Genomic DNA, 14,150 nt, shown 5'->3' with positions numbered 1-14,150 from the left:
ACTATTTGCTCTATCTTTATGTTAATACTTAGCATATATTCATATATTTGGAGTTTGCAGATAATGCATATAATAAGACATACTAGAAATATTCGTTAAAAGTTTAGTTTGTAGATTTAATCCACATTTCTCTCAATGACGTAGATGTCGCTGCTTCGTGTTGAAATGCAGAATTCCCTCGTGTTCTTGAAAATTTCCCACTTTAGCAGAGTTGGTAATTCTCGAGATTTCTGTCGATTTAATGTTTTTTGCTTCTAATTTCTTTATTTTAAGCTAATATCTAACACAAATATTAAAAACGGGTTTGTTATTAACCTGTCCTGCTGGGGAAACCTTCCGAAATTTCGAACATATAAAGAAAACGGAGATATTTTCAAAAAACTTCAAAATAAAGAGACGCGTCATTTATTTTGCTCATGGTAGTACTTCAAACGAAATAACAACAGTCTCCTGCATGAGTTGATAGTTAAAACAAGAATAAACATGATTGAATATAACTGACATAGCAAGCAGCAAGAAGAATGAGTACTTACGGACTTTTTATTTTTTGGTCAAGGGTGGATTTTGACTTTCCTCGCCTTCTGCTGATAGCGGCAATCTTCACCAGTACAGGTGTGGGTGTAATAAGACAGTGTTACAACTAGAGGAAAGAAACGAGCTTGAGAGCCTTGATACGACTAACCATTCATCCTACTTTATTTTACTTCACAACAACAAATTTCCAGTAGATTTTATGAACAAAACACCTCCAAGAGTATGACGTCATTACATAATACTTTGACCCCCTTCTGCTCAAAAACACAAAACGCGTTTTGTTGTGTTATTGTATGCTAAAGGACTAACTATTCCCAAAATTTTAAATTTTTTTATCCAAGCCCATTGGAGATATTGGACAGTGAAACATGCTCAATTGGCATAATTCCCTAACTTTACGATTTTTTCAGGCTTTCGGAAGCAGCTACAGGTCTGTAAATTTTTGTGTATTAAATTATGACTCCGGACTACACGCACACACAAATTCAGACCTCTACGTCAGTTGTTTCCTCTTGCCAAATATGTTTTCAATGTCCAAAAATGTTGCTACTGTAGATCCTGATTTCACCTCCTTCAAGTGGTTTTAGGCAAAAATGTTAAGAGATCAAAGTTTTAGTTCTGTACGAGTAGGAGACATCCAACAATTTTCAATTTGGTAGGACAAATGCATGCTAAGATATACAAAACAACATAAACGCCTAAAATCGAAAAAAAACGTAAAATGGCGGCAGCCGCTGTGTCGCCATGGGATGTTGCAAAAAAATAAGTAATTGTCGTTTTGAAGTGCCCTGATATAGGATAAACATTCGTGAAAAAATAGATATTTTTAAAAAGGTCGAGCGGCAATGTTTTTTCTCGATCACTTTGCATGGATTGACCCTGTACTCATAATTTGATCATACAGTATGATGGGTAAATTCCCGGGAAGATATTTTTCGGGAATATTCCCTGGGAAGATTATCAAAATGGGAATTTATCCGGGAATTTATGTTCAATCAGAAAGAAAATTGCATTCTATTACTATATTATGATTTCAAAGTTGAATTAATTTTTATATCACAGCATATTATTACTGTTGTCCACAGAGGATTCTTTAAAATGTATATTCTGAACGGTACTATGTTACTTTATTAACACTTTATTATATTTAGAGAGTACGAATAATGTATATTTATTTATAATATGTTCTATCAATTAAATATGTGTGAAAAAATTATATAGTAACAGTTTAAATTTATATGTAAGTGTATTTGCTCAACTTGACTCTATTACTGATATTATGAACACATTAAATTTATAAATGTTATAAAGCAATTAGATTTGTTAAATGCTAGAAGATACATGTCTCACCATTTTATCAACATTTGCGCATACATATTTATGTTCACAAAATTTGCAAGATACTTACTTATCTTTATATTTTAGCACGTAACATTGCCATACACGACCTTTCATTCTACCTATTTCTCGTAATTCCATACATTAATTCACATGTAAAAGAAGTCCGAGTACCTCTTCAGAAATTCGAGTCAGAGAGAGGAGACAGACCGACGTCTATTACTAATGGTGGTTCAGGGTTTGTTAATAGTACTTCATCTCTATTTCTACATAATTCTAAATTACTTTACAAAATGGTTCCTTTTCATCATTTGTAAATTAGCACTTTGCTAATTCTGGCTGTTCTTTAGCATTGGGGGCCAGCTTTTGCACCTAGTTTTTTGTGATATTCTATTCCGATGCGATTGTTTTATGGTTTCATACAGTAAATTACGTTACCAACATTAAACTCAGAGAGCATTCCAGAGCGAACGTTAGCGAATGAAGGTGGGTTAGAGCCCCGCATGGCACGTTGTTTTCTATATTCGTTACCAATAATTCACTTTCTTTTCTCACATAAATCACTTCCACTTACCTTTCCGTTTTGTATAAATTCCCTACTGCCGTAAAAAAAAATGTGTTCGATACTTTCTTGACTACTTGAACATCACTATCAACTCATTTCTTGTACAAATCATCCTACTTTTTGCTAGTTTTGGCCCCCCAATACTAAACAATTACCTTACTTTTTAGTGCAAATGGAAATGGAACTTAAAAAATCATATTATTAGTTATATAAACTACCGTCAAAAAATTTTACATTTTTTAACCTCCAAACTCTTTAAAACCTGGAAGTAAATCATAATATATTAAAATAAAGTAATTAGTCATACGGTTCTTATAATTTGGAAGATAAAGTAAAGAAATGGAAATAAATTCCTTCCCGGGAATTTATAGGCCAGGGGAAAAACCCGGGAATATTTCCATTTTTAAATTCCTTCCCACCGGGAATATTCCCACTGCCCATCACTAATCATACTATAGCACTTTTTATGGCTTTATACTAGTACTTTTCACTTGTAAACATAAAAACAACTGTATTACACTACAATTAAAATCTCCGTTATAGAAGATTATTATCTAATATAGTCCTCTTTATAGGGGCGTCATTTCAGACTTTGCTTGGGGGGGCAAGAGCACTACCGACGGAAAACTTTCACGTTTTATACTAGTATATTACTATTGCAATCGACTAAAGTATATATATTCCTCTCAAACTCTTGGGGGGGCAATCGCCCCCTCCTGCCCTCCCTAAATGACGCCCCTGCCTCTTTAATATGGAATCAGTCATCTTAACCGTAAAATTACCTTCCCATTTCGACTTACTTTTAAACTGCACTGAACTATTTTCGTATTAATTCATTAACGGTGCTGATGAGAAATAGTCCGTCAAATTTAGACAGTATTTTTCTTTCACTTTTCTTGCTTTAAATGGTTCTCTAAGTTGATCTGAACTGTTATTGGTATGGCCCATGTCAAAATAAAAGGGTAGAGATTGACCATATGTGTCCAAACGGAGTAGGAGTAGGAGTAGAAGTAGGAGTAGGAGTAGCAGTAGGAGTAGGAACAGGTTAGAAGCCCCGCAGGGTTTCATTAGGTTCTGTTTTTGATACTAAATGGGCAAGTTAAAGACTTTCCCACATTTTTACGTGCATTTTACAATCTGTGGATCCGTGTAGTAAAACTGAACCCTCAAAAATATACAAATTATACGAAAACTTGGCCATTGGCCAGAAATCGTTCAAAGTGTACGCGTAGAATTTGCAAAATATTAATTTTGTTTCAAAAGAGAATTTTTTTTAACAAGGTGGATCTCGTAGCCTATTTAAGTCATTCGTATTTAAGATTCCTATTACTGACAACAGTTTGCAAGAAGAAGAAAAAATGCGTTAAGTAAATATTTTTAAAAAATACAATTGAATTACTGCGGTTGAAGGAAATCGAAGACTCGTAACAACGGTTTGATCATCATGCAGCGAACAATATTGGTAGTACATATTTTCTATTTAGAATTATATTTTTACGATTTCCGTAACTATGTTCGATACAGATATTAAATCTGACAGTAAAAACAAACTAGTAATTTTACAAAGAAAAGTAGTGACTGTAATTAATAGATTAATATTCAAGATATTAACTTTGTTCTCCGTTATATCTTTAATAACATGAGACAAGTGTGTTTTATAAGTACAAGAGGTGCAGTTTTACTATACGGATCCACAGATGGTAAGATGTACAGAAAAATTTGGGGAAATCTTTAATTTGCCGGCTTAAGTTTAGAGTTGCCCCTCCAATCTGAAGGTGCCCTTGGACTTTGCAACATACAAAAAAACAGTGCTCAAAGTATTAAAAATTTTTACATTTCACTTGACCAGTACTCTGTGGGCTTCACGAAAATTTAAAAGATTTTCTTCATTATTCTTGCGCATCCTGTTACACCTGTTCGCCATATTTTACAAGCACCATGCTGCTGAAACCTTCCGCGAATGCTTCCGCATCCGGCGAATAGTACTAACTTCCACATATCTTTTCTCGCATTAAACATAACTATCCTGCCGAACTTACATTCCTAAACATCAAATAAAAACTTCAAATTGTCATTTCTTACCTCATTTCTCTTGTAAATTTTCCTGATTTTTATAAAAAGCGGAGAGGTAACTCTAAACTTAACCTAATTTGCCTATTTTATGTCGAGAATAAAACCCAACGAACCCCTGCGGGGCTTCTAACTCGTACCTACTCCAACTCCTACTGCTGTTTATATTATGGATCCGTATAGTAAAACTGCACGGTACAAGATAAAGACTACAAGAATGAATTCATTACTGGAGCGATGTAACAACTAGTTACCTTAAATTTTGCTGCACATAGACCTCAAGAAGTGTTTTTATGTTCCTCATTGTCCCCACCCTTTGAAACATTAAAAAAAATGCAAATAATGCATCCAGCTCACTATCAATACTCACTCAAATATTTTTATAGCAAGCTAAATCCCATGATGATGCAAGACCATTGCGCTACGAAATGAATACTGATTGCGATTTTATCGAGGAAGGGGATATGCTTATTTTTGAGCAAATGAAGCACACGTAAGTCATGAAAAAATAGCTGAAACTTAACTAATCTCAACTGTATTGTTTACAAATACCCAACAAAATTAAATATTAATATACAACTTTAAATAATCATAAAAAGAATTGCCTTGGTCTCGAGTAAGTAAGCAGAAAAATAAAGGGCTTAAGTTTAGAGTTTCCCCTCCAGTTTCAAACCTACACAAAAGCAATTAAAACATTAAACATAGGTTAGGTTAGGTTAGGAGAGATTAGGTTAGGTTATGTTTGGTTAGTTAAGCTAGGTTATCCGAGAAGTCTTTAACAGACTAGAACAATGACTAGAATCGGTTCTCATAGAAGTTTCAATTATCATTCTAATTCAGAAATCTCTGGTTCTCATAAAAATTTAATAGATTCTCTTCATTATTCTTAAATAATTCTGTAGAACTCAATCCGGAAATATCACATTCAACGTATCATGTAGGACTAACATGCTGCTAAATCACCGAAACCTTCTGCGTGTTGCAAACGGTACTCACTTATACATATCTTTTCCCGTATTAAACATAACTTTGCTGCCAAACTTACACACCTAAACACCAGATAAGAACTCCAAATCATAATTTCTTACCTCATTTCTCCCGTAAATTTTCCTATTTTCTTTCTTTTTTTTTTTTTTATAAAAAGCGCAGGAGCAACTCTAAACTTAACCCAAATAAAGTACAGTCCCTCGCGGCTCCCACGTTCTTATTCCACTTTACCTGTATTTGCTCTGTTTCCGTCTCTACCTTCTCGATACCCTAACATTGTGCACGATTTGAAAAACTTCCATCGAATCGGGTAGACTTTCTTCTTTTGCAGTGCTGTTCACTCTCATATGAGAAAGCGCGCTAGGGGAATCAGAATTTTTGCACTATATACATATTGTATATAATCACTATTGTTAATCTCTAAACATTTCATTTGCACACTAATGATGATTAGCCTTTGCATGAAAAACTGTAACATACATTTCACGATAGAAGATAGCAGTTTCTAGAGAAAAAATAATAATTCCGTCATTATCGTTCATACTACGAATCTGTGCTAGGTTCGGCACAAGAAATGTAATAAGCACAATGGGAGAAGCATTATTTTGAAACTATGTATACTATTGCATCATTTTCTTGTTACCGACAACTCTTAAATCACCTTACTATATTATTCATAATATTCAATTTAAATTTCAATACTGTACACAGTGCGGCAATTAGGAAACGACATTAGGTCAGGACGGAGTAAATGACTAGTAAGTGGAACCGACTTATCTTGGTTATTCAAAGTAGAGACTTTGTCCAAACCCAGCTTTGTACGTACTATCCAATAAATCATGAAATGATTTCCGGAAGCTCGGTGGACTGTAATGGTGTTCAAGAACCTCGTCAATGCTTTCCGGGTGGCCAAAACATAATTTAAAAGTATTTTTTTCAGTTTTTTTTTTTTTTTTTTTTTTTTTTAAATTTAGAAACACAGTTGCTTCACGGGTACATGACTGGTGAGTAAAATAGGTGTGGTAGCACACAAACAATCTCTTGGATTAAAAACTTAACAAGCAATCACTGCGTTGTATGCTAGGTGTTGTCACCAAACAGCCTCCAGTGAAGACCAGACCGATTCTTCTGTGTTATACATGTGATTATTTGCAACAAACGTTTCGGAATTTACAAAATTCCGAGAAATAGTACTTTTGCTGTCATGAAAGAAATAGAAGTGTCTTATTTTTCTTTACTTTGATTTTGCCGACTTTTGGGGGTTGGGATGAATCATCACCCCTCCACTCACCACTTTGCTACTTGATTTCCGGATCGTACTGGAAGACTCAGGCCTCTTTCACATTATCCGGCGATTTGCCGGATCCGCTTTCGGCCCCTTTCATATTATCCGGCGTTTTGCCGTGGATGAAAAATATGCGAGCAGGGTTGCTGTGCAACTGAAGAAACAAAACTCTGTTACTCTTGTCGTGTTGTGGTGGTTGTAATGGACAGACGCAAAATGTGTTTTCTACTCGCCTTGTTAAGATACAGGCAGAAAAAAATGTCAGAGACACATATGGGTTCACCGTTTTTTAGAGAAGCGGTATCTTGAAGGAGATTTTTCTATACTGTTCCCACAATTAAGGGACGACGAAGGTAAATTCTTTAATTACTTTCGTATGTCTATCGCATCTTTTGATGAGTTGTTGGATCGCGTAGGAAGAGATTTTTCTATACTGTTTCCACAATTGATAAACTTGGGTAAAATAGCGGTCCGGTTCTGGATATTTAAAATACCGTTCCGGTATTCAACTGTTGTGAGTGAGAAAACCAGGCTAAAGTCTTCTCGGGATAGTCAACCGTTGAGGTCTATCCGAGAATCTCAAGCCAACATTCAGCCACTGACCCCAAGACTGGTCTGTAGGCATTATTATTATTATTATTATTATTATTATTATTATTATTATTATTATTATTATTATTATTAGTAGTAGTAGTAGTAGTAGTAGTAGTAGTAGTAGTAGTAGTAGTAGTATTAGTATTATTATTATTATTATTATTATTATTACTAGCTGTTATGCCCGTTCTTCGCACGGGTCAGATAAAATATCAATGTAAACAAACTGAACAATGAGAGAAGAATTGAGAAACATTTCTAAAATTAGATACTGTACATTTTGTGTGAATATATATCCAACAACGTACGTGTTTTCATTGGGAAGGCCGATGGGGGCTGAAGTTGAACGTAAACACTATCGGGAGTATCAATATACATCTGAGGGACCTCGATAAATATGAATTCGACACAAATATTGGTCATTTTCTACTACTTTTACATGTCCCGGTAAACGCCCCCTGAGACCCCTTCCTGGTTCGAATTGTGAAGAAATCGCCTTTGGCCTTCAGTCGATACCGCATAAACTATGAATGTGACACTAACATCTGTCATTTTCTACTACTTTTACATAGAAAGTAAACGCCTCTGTGATCCTCAGGTTCCAATTTTTAAAAAACAACGCCTCTGGCTCCCAGTCGACGGGGGCTGTATTTGGAAGTCAACGCCTTGGGAGTATCACCATTCATCTCAGCGACAGCGAAAACTATTGATTTGACACTAATATCGGTCATTTTCGATTATTTTTACATGTCTCGCAATTCTCCAGCCCGGTGACTCGCGGCCCGCATACAATGGTGGCTAAATTTGAAAATCATCACTAATGAAAATATCACCATTTATCTCAGAGACCGCGAAAAGTTTGAATTTCACATTAATATTGGTCGTGGATTATTTTTACATGTCTCGGTGATCTCCTGGCCCAAGTTCATTAGCTGATGGGGACTAAATGTGAAAGTAAACGCTATCTTGAGTTTCACCATTGTTCTCAGTGACCCCGATTTGACATTAATATCGGTCATTTTCGATTATTTTTACATGTCTCGAAATTCCTTCCCCCCCCCCTCTGGTGACCTCCGGCTCGCATACATATGGTGGCTGAAGTCATCGCTAATGGTAGTGTTACCATTGATCTCAGCGACCGCGAAAACTATGAATTTGACACTAATCGGTCATTTTCTACTACTTTTAGATGTCCTGGTAAACTCCCCCTGAGACCTCCTGGTTCGAATTTTGAATAAAAACGCATCGGCTTGATCTGGAGCCTGGACCAAGGTACCCGTGACCAAATTTTGGTAACTTTCGATCCACTCGTATGGTCCCCAGGCCGCACAAAGACAGACAGACAGACACATAAACTCTTTATTTTATTTATATTAGATTATTATTATTATTATTATTATTATTATTATTATTATTATTATTATTATTATTATTATTATTATTATTATTATACTATTTCGGGTTTATTCTTTTGTTTGAAGCGTTCCAACTATTGACTCAAGCCTCTTTAAAGCACTGCTCTAGTCCCTGAATTCAGAGGACTATTCAAGAAATTACAACCAGATAATTATAAAATACATAAAGTACGGTATATTTATCAAATATCATATCATGAATTCTCTCTTGCTTTGCGTAGCAAAATAGTACATAAATATGTAGCAAAAGACTGTATTGCTGAAATATTTGATAGTGTATATTTCAATTCTTGGTCACCACAAATTTATAGAAGCTCATTTGTCCAGTGCTACCCGGACATCTCCCAATCTTCTATTACATAGAAAAATAATTTATATTGATTTCGACGCTTCGGTAGTATTGGTCGATTTCAATTAATTTTACATGTCATCTTTCCCCATATATTGTATGTACAGGTTTGGTTAATTACTCCAGATGTACTGGGCTAGAACATAACCACATACACAAACACACTCCACACACAAAAAAAACCACACGTTCCCATATTATAGCAGCCACTTTCTGCTCTTTCCTGGCAACACTTGCTTCCTCCGTCAACACCCATCCGGTAGTTTGCCGCGTATATGTGAAGAGCTTCATTGCTTGTAATGTCCCGCTTGGCTATACACAGCGATTTGCCGCGCCGGATTCTAGCAGGGAGATCCGGCTGTTTTTGCTCACCAGATAAATGTCCGGCGACCGCCGCACATATGTGAAGAGCTTCATTGCTTGCAATGTCTTTCTACCCCGTCCGGCAATTCGCCGGAAACGGATCCGGCAAATCGCCGGATAATGTGAAAGGGACATCATGTTTCGTTCTTTGCAATGACATTTTGGACTAAAATTTGGCTCCATTTAGCATCGAGCTGCATTCCATGGTAATGTTGCATTTTTTTCTAATTGCTGTTCCGCCGTTAAGAAATGGAGTACTAAACGAGCCCATAGATTAATTTAATTTAAAGTTTTCAATATTATGGAGCGAAGTTTGTTCTTATTCACTACTACGAGGTCTAATGTTACCCTGAAATTTGCATTTTCGTCATTCAATATAATATCCCGAGCTTTTCTAAAAAACATTTTCATTGATCTAAGAGTCTTGGTTGAACTTTATCGCTCATCATCCTCGACATATTCAGGGCGCAAAATTTCCGGTCTCCATTGGCGACTAGAAATATAGAGGTTGCTACCAGTATTTATAGGAATTGTTTCTGCGTAAACTCACAGGGTTGCGCAGAATCACAGGAAAATAATTGTCATTGAGAGACGGGAAACACGGAAGGTATCACAAGATGAACCTATAGTTAGCCATGTCACTACTGAAAATAATAAAAATTTCTTCGCTTGTTGCAAAGCTTACACGCAATTTTGACGACCATGAGAAGTTCAACTGTTTCTAAAACAACTTTCCAGGTCACAAATCAGCCTCATTTCCTAATTGTTTTTGTTTTGTGTAGCTCGTATGATACTTGTGACTACACATACAGGATACGCAATAATGACATTGACTAAATTTAAGAGGTGATTTTATATTTATCTTATTTAGTAATGGGAGAAAGTACTGAAATTCTAATAAATTATACAGCCGTTTGAATTATGTCGTCACTTTCAATACAAAAAACCGTAACTTACACTTTTTCCGATTTTGAAATTTTCAACTCCCGATAGATGTCGATCGTCTACAGCTATTGGATTTATTGAATTCGATTCGTTGAATTGGATTCATTTACGACTTTGTTATTACAAACGTGGTTAATAACCTATAAAAGTGTTTTTTTCAACTTTATAAGAAAGGAAGCAACTTAGTTATTGTATTAGGAGGAGCTGAACAAAAAAGTCATGAAAATAACAGACAAAGCAAAATTATTGCAAAAGAGGATATTTGCAGATTTCTAACGTATAATGACGATAATAGTCCAAGGTGACCAGAACTTTTACTTTCAAAAACGGGACGCATAAGAATCGGCGACGGGCGGGGGGGAGGACTTCCACATTGCATTTTGGGTCTCAGCAGTGTTTTTAATTTACAAAATACACAAGAAAGAATGATAACACAGCGTTTCTAACTTAAGTACTACCCAAAAATACTTTTAACTACTTCAACACTCAGAATTTCTACTCAATTCCCACTTGAACCACAGAACACTCAATTTTCATTTGAATATTCAGAAGTTCTAGGCACGGCTGAACCTTCCCAATGAGTGTTGGTACGGAAGAGTGTAGAATTAGCATCGAGCATTTATATTTTGAATAATAATTACGGAACACCTGGGTCATGTTTCCTTAAAAACGGGACATTGAGGCGTCCCGTTTGAGAATCAGAAAAAAACGAGACAACGGTTGAAAATAAGGGACTGTCCCGGCTAAAACGGGACGTCTGGTCACCTTGTGATAGTCCTACTGAGTGTGCAGAGCTGGAAGAAGATAGTAATATGGTTCCTGAATATATACCTGAAAAAGTTCTAGTATATTTTCCTTACATTGATATTTTTTTCAAGATTAATAGTTTAAATTCCGAAAATAATAACTACGGATTATCACTTTGAGAATACACTGTGAATTCGTTACAACAAAATAGTGTTATCATATTTAATTGTATGAAAAAAGATATATTTAATGAGTTTTAAGATTTTGGGTGTAAAAATATTATACAACAGAGCCTCAATAGTCCGTTAATGTTTTAGAGCTATTCCTCAGTATCTGTTCGACCGATTGTCACAATATTTGGAGAATAGGCTCTCATGGCTATCTTGTCATTTCTCCTAAAAATTTAAAAGAAATCGTTGAATCTGTGCTAAGAAATAGCCCGAAAACTACGATTTATTATCAAGAATCTTAAATAATCTTGAATGTTATCAATCAATTTAATTGTAATTAACTTTCCATAAGCTATATACACGCTGATAAGAATTTCGTGTTGAAGTTTTGTTAAAGCTTATTTTCCTACCCTACAGCAGTATCCCTGTTTCGCAGAATAATGTTGCTGTAAGATCAGAACAAATCAGTTTGTGGGTTTCATTTTTCTATTCGACTTTTCCTTTCTTCGTTTTCTCCTTTCTTTTTGTATGTTCTACCTAGATATGCAGCTCTAATTCCCTCTCATCTTCGGTCAGCTTCTTAAATTTAACACCATAATTTGCACTAACCTTCTTTTCAGGTTGGAAATTTTAACATTGAATTATTTTAACAGCTACCATAACTTTTATGCAGATGTATGAACGAACGAGATCTAACTCTTTAATTCGTGCTGTTTTAATCTAAATTTTCATATTCTATGGCGTGTGGCGAAACTTAAAAAAAAACATTATAGTAATAAAAGTCTGTATAATTATAACAAAAATAAGAAAAAAGAATATTAAACTATTAAAATGTATTATAATGTTCTTTATGTTTATAGTTATGAAAAATCTGAAATAAAGCAGTGAAACATACGCCATATTATTATTAAAAACATTAGAAGTTAAAAAACATCTGTTTAAAGCATATGGGCGTAAGTGTAAACGTTTGCAATTTTGTCAAGATAAACGAACAGCTTGAAAGTAACATTTAACCCTTTCCAGCCCAATGATGCCATTTGGAATCACAAACTTTTTATAATCATAAATCTAATATTAATTCATGCAGTTTCCCCATGTAATCATAACACTCTTCTTTCGGGTCAATTTCATAATTTGGTATCTCTACTTACTCGCGTTGAAGCAAAACAGAGGATCTATGATGTGGCATCATTGCAACAGGAAATACTGTGTACATATGTTTTTCCAACACACAAAAAAATTCGGGCTGGAAAGGGTTAAACGAAAAAGAACACCTGTCCCTTGCAAAAAGCTCTCCTTAAAGTAGTAAAAACTTATGTTGACTTGAACATAAAACAAAATCTTCGTGTAACGTAGACAGGGAATATGAAGATGAGTATTCCAGCCAGACAAAGAGACATAGTAGTTTAAAAGTTTTTTTTTTTTTTTTTTTTTGTAGGACACTGATAACGTGTTACCGTTGTTACTATGGGTATTCCTATTCTAATCATGTCCCGAGTTCTCATTTGATACTCAAATACATAGGTATACTTAATAACTTTGTGTTTTTCTTTTTAAAACAGAATATGACAGCAAACGTTATTTCGCTAGCAAACTTTGCGTTTTCTTCCGACACAACTAGTTTAATTGCGGAAACCCGTTAACTGAAATTTTTATATACATTTTTATTAATTACGAAATAACTATTATAATTTAGTTGCAGGAAACAGCCAATTCGAGAGCAAATTAACTAATACTACAAATTTTGTGGAAAAATCTGGATTGTATGCTTTTACGCGGAGCTACTACAGAGAGGGCCAAATTTAATGGGAAGGTTTTTGGAGAGAATGTTCCCGACATTATTCCAATTTTCGCTGTTCAAGTACGTTATGGACTCCAATATATAGCACCTCTTCTTTCACGCTGAAGAGAATTCATTACAAATAATGACTTTCCAATTAACAGTGTTGGTACAGTAGATATTTCTTTGCGAGTGTACGATTTTCTTTATGCTAACAGGGTTATTGGGCCCCAGGGACTTACTCCATTGTCCATGGCACCTACTTTTTTGAGCATGAACATATCTTTCTTATATTTATTGAATGGACTAGGTTTGATTCGGATGCCCTGATGACATGTTCATGTCCGTTCATTGTCAGATTGTAGATCATACGTGTACTAAGTTCGATCGAAATAGCTCCATATATTTCACAGTTATGGCGGCACAAAGACACAAATCTTTATACATACATATGTGCGAGCAACACCTCTGACGGTATCCTGTCAGAATGTAAAGAACTGAGTAGAATATATAACAACACCCAACACTTTCGGCGTTGCCTCTTTAATTTTGCGAGTCAGCTGACATGACCGTTATTGTGTAAGCTTGGGCTTAAATGTCATCAGGATTGGTCCCCAATAGCTAACTGACCTCGGAAACACAGTAATGGATGATGGATCCTAATAGATTCAAGAGTAATCTGGCTAATCGAAAAAAAAAAATGTTAGTTTCTTTTTCACTCCTTCTCATCTCTCGTACCGATAGAGATTGAATTTGGACTTTACCAGTATCTGGAGTTTGAATATTCATCTCAGCAATCAAAATCTATGGATTTGACACTAATATCGGTCGTTTTCGATTATATTTGCGCATCACTTCTTTCCCACTTCCTAGGAGTAATAATGGTGGGTCAAATTGAACTTACATGGCATCAGAGGTGTCGCTATTCATGTCAGCGACCCCAAAAACTAAGGGTAAAACATTAATACCGATCTTTTTTTATTATTATTTTACATGTTTCCCTTTCTC

At 35.2% G+C, this 14,150-nt stretch overlaps 1 protein-coding gene across 1 annotated transcript in view; it reads left to right on the top strand.

The window, feature by feature from the left end:
* The first annotated feature begins 3,792 nt into the window (after positions 1-3,792).
* Positions 3,793-14,150, top strand: part of LOC145686026 (cilia- and flagella-associated protein 70-like) — a 142,445-nt gene continuing 132,087 nt past the window's right edge. Inside the window, exon 1 of the mRNA XM_081758876.1 lies at positions 3,793-3,899. Within this exon, the coding sequence (XP_081615002.1) occupies positions 3,882-3,899 (18 nt within the window). The 5' untranslated portion in view covers positions 3,793-3,881. The remainder of the gene's footprint in view (positions 3,900-14,150) is intronic.

Source organism: Thermobia domestica, chromosome 5, assembly GCF_964235325.1.
Source record: "Thermobia domestica chromosome 5, izTheDome1.hap1.1, whole genome shotgun sequence".
Classification (NCBI taxonomy): Eukaryota; Metazoa; Arthropoda; class Insecta; order Zygentoma; family Lepismatidae; genus Thermobia; species Thermobia domestica.
This window is presented reverse-complemented; position numbering and strand designations above follow the sequence as displayed.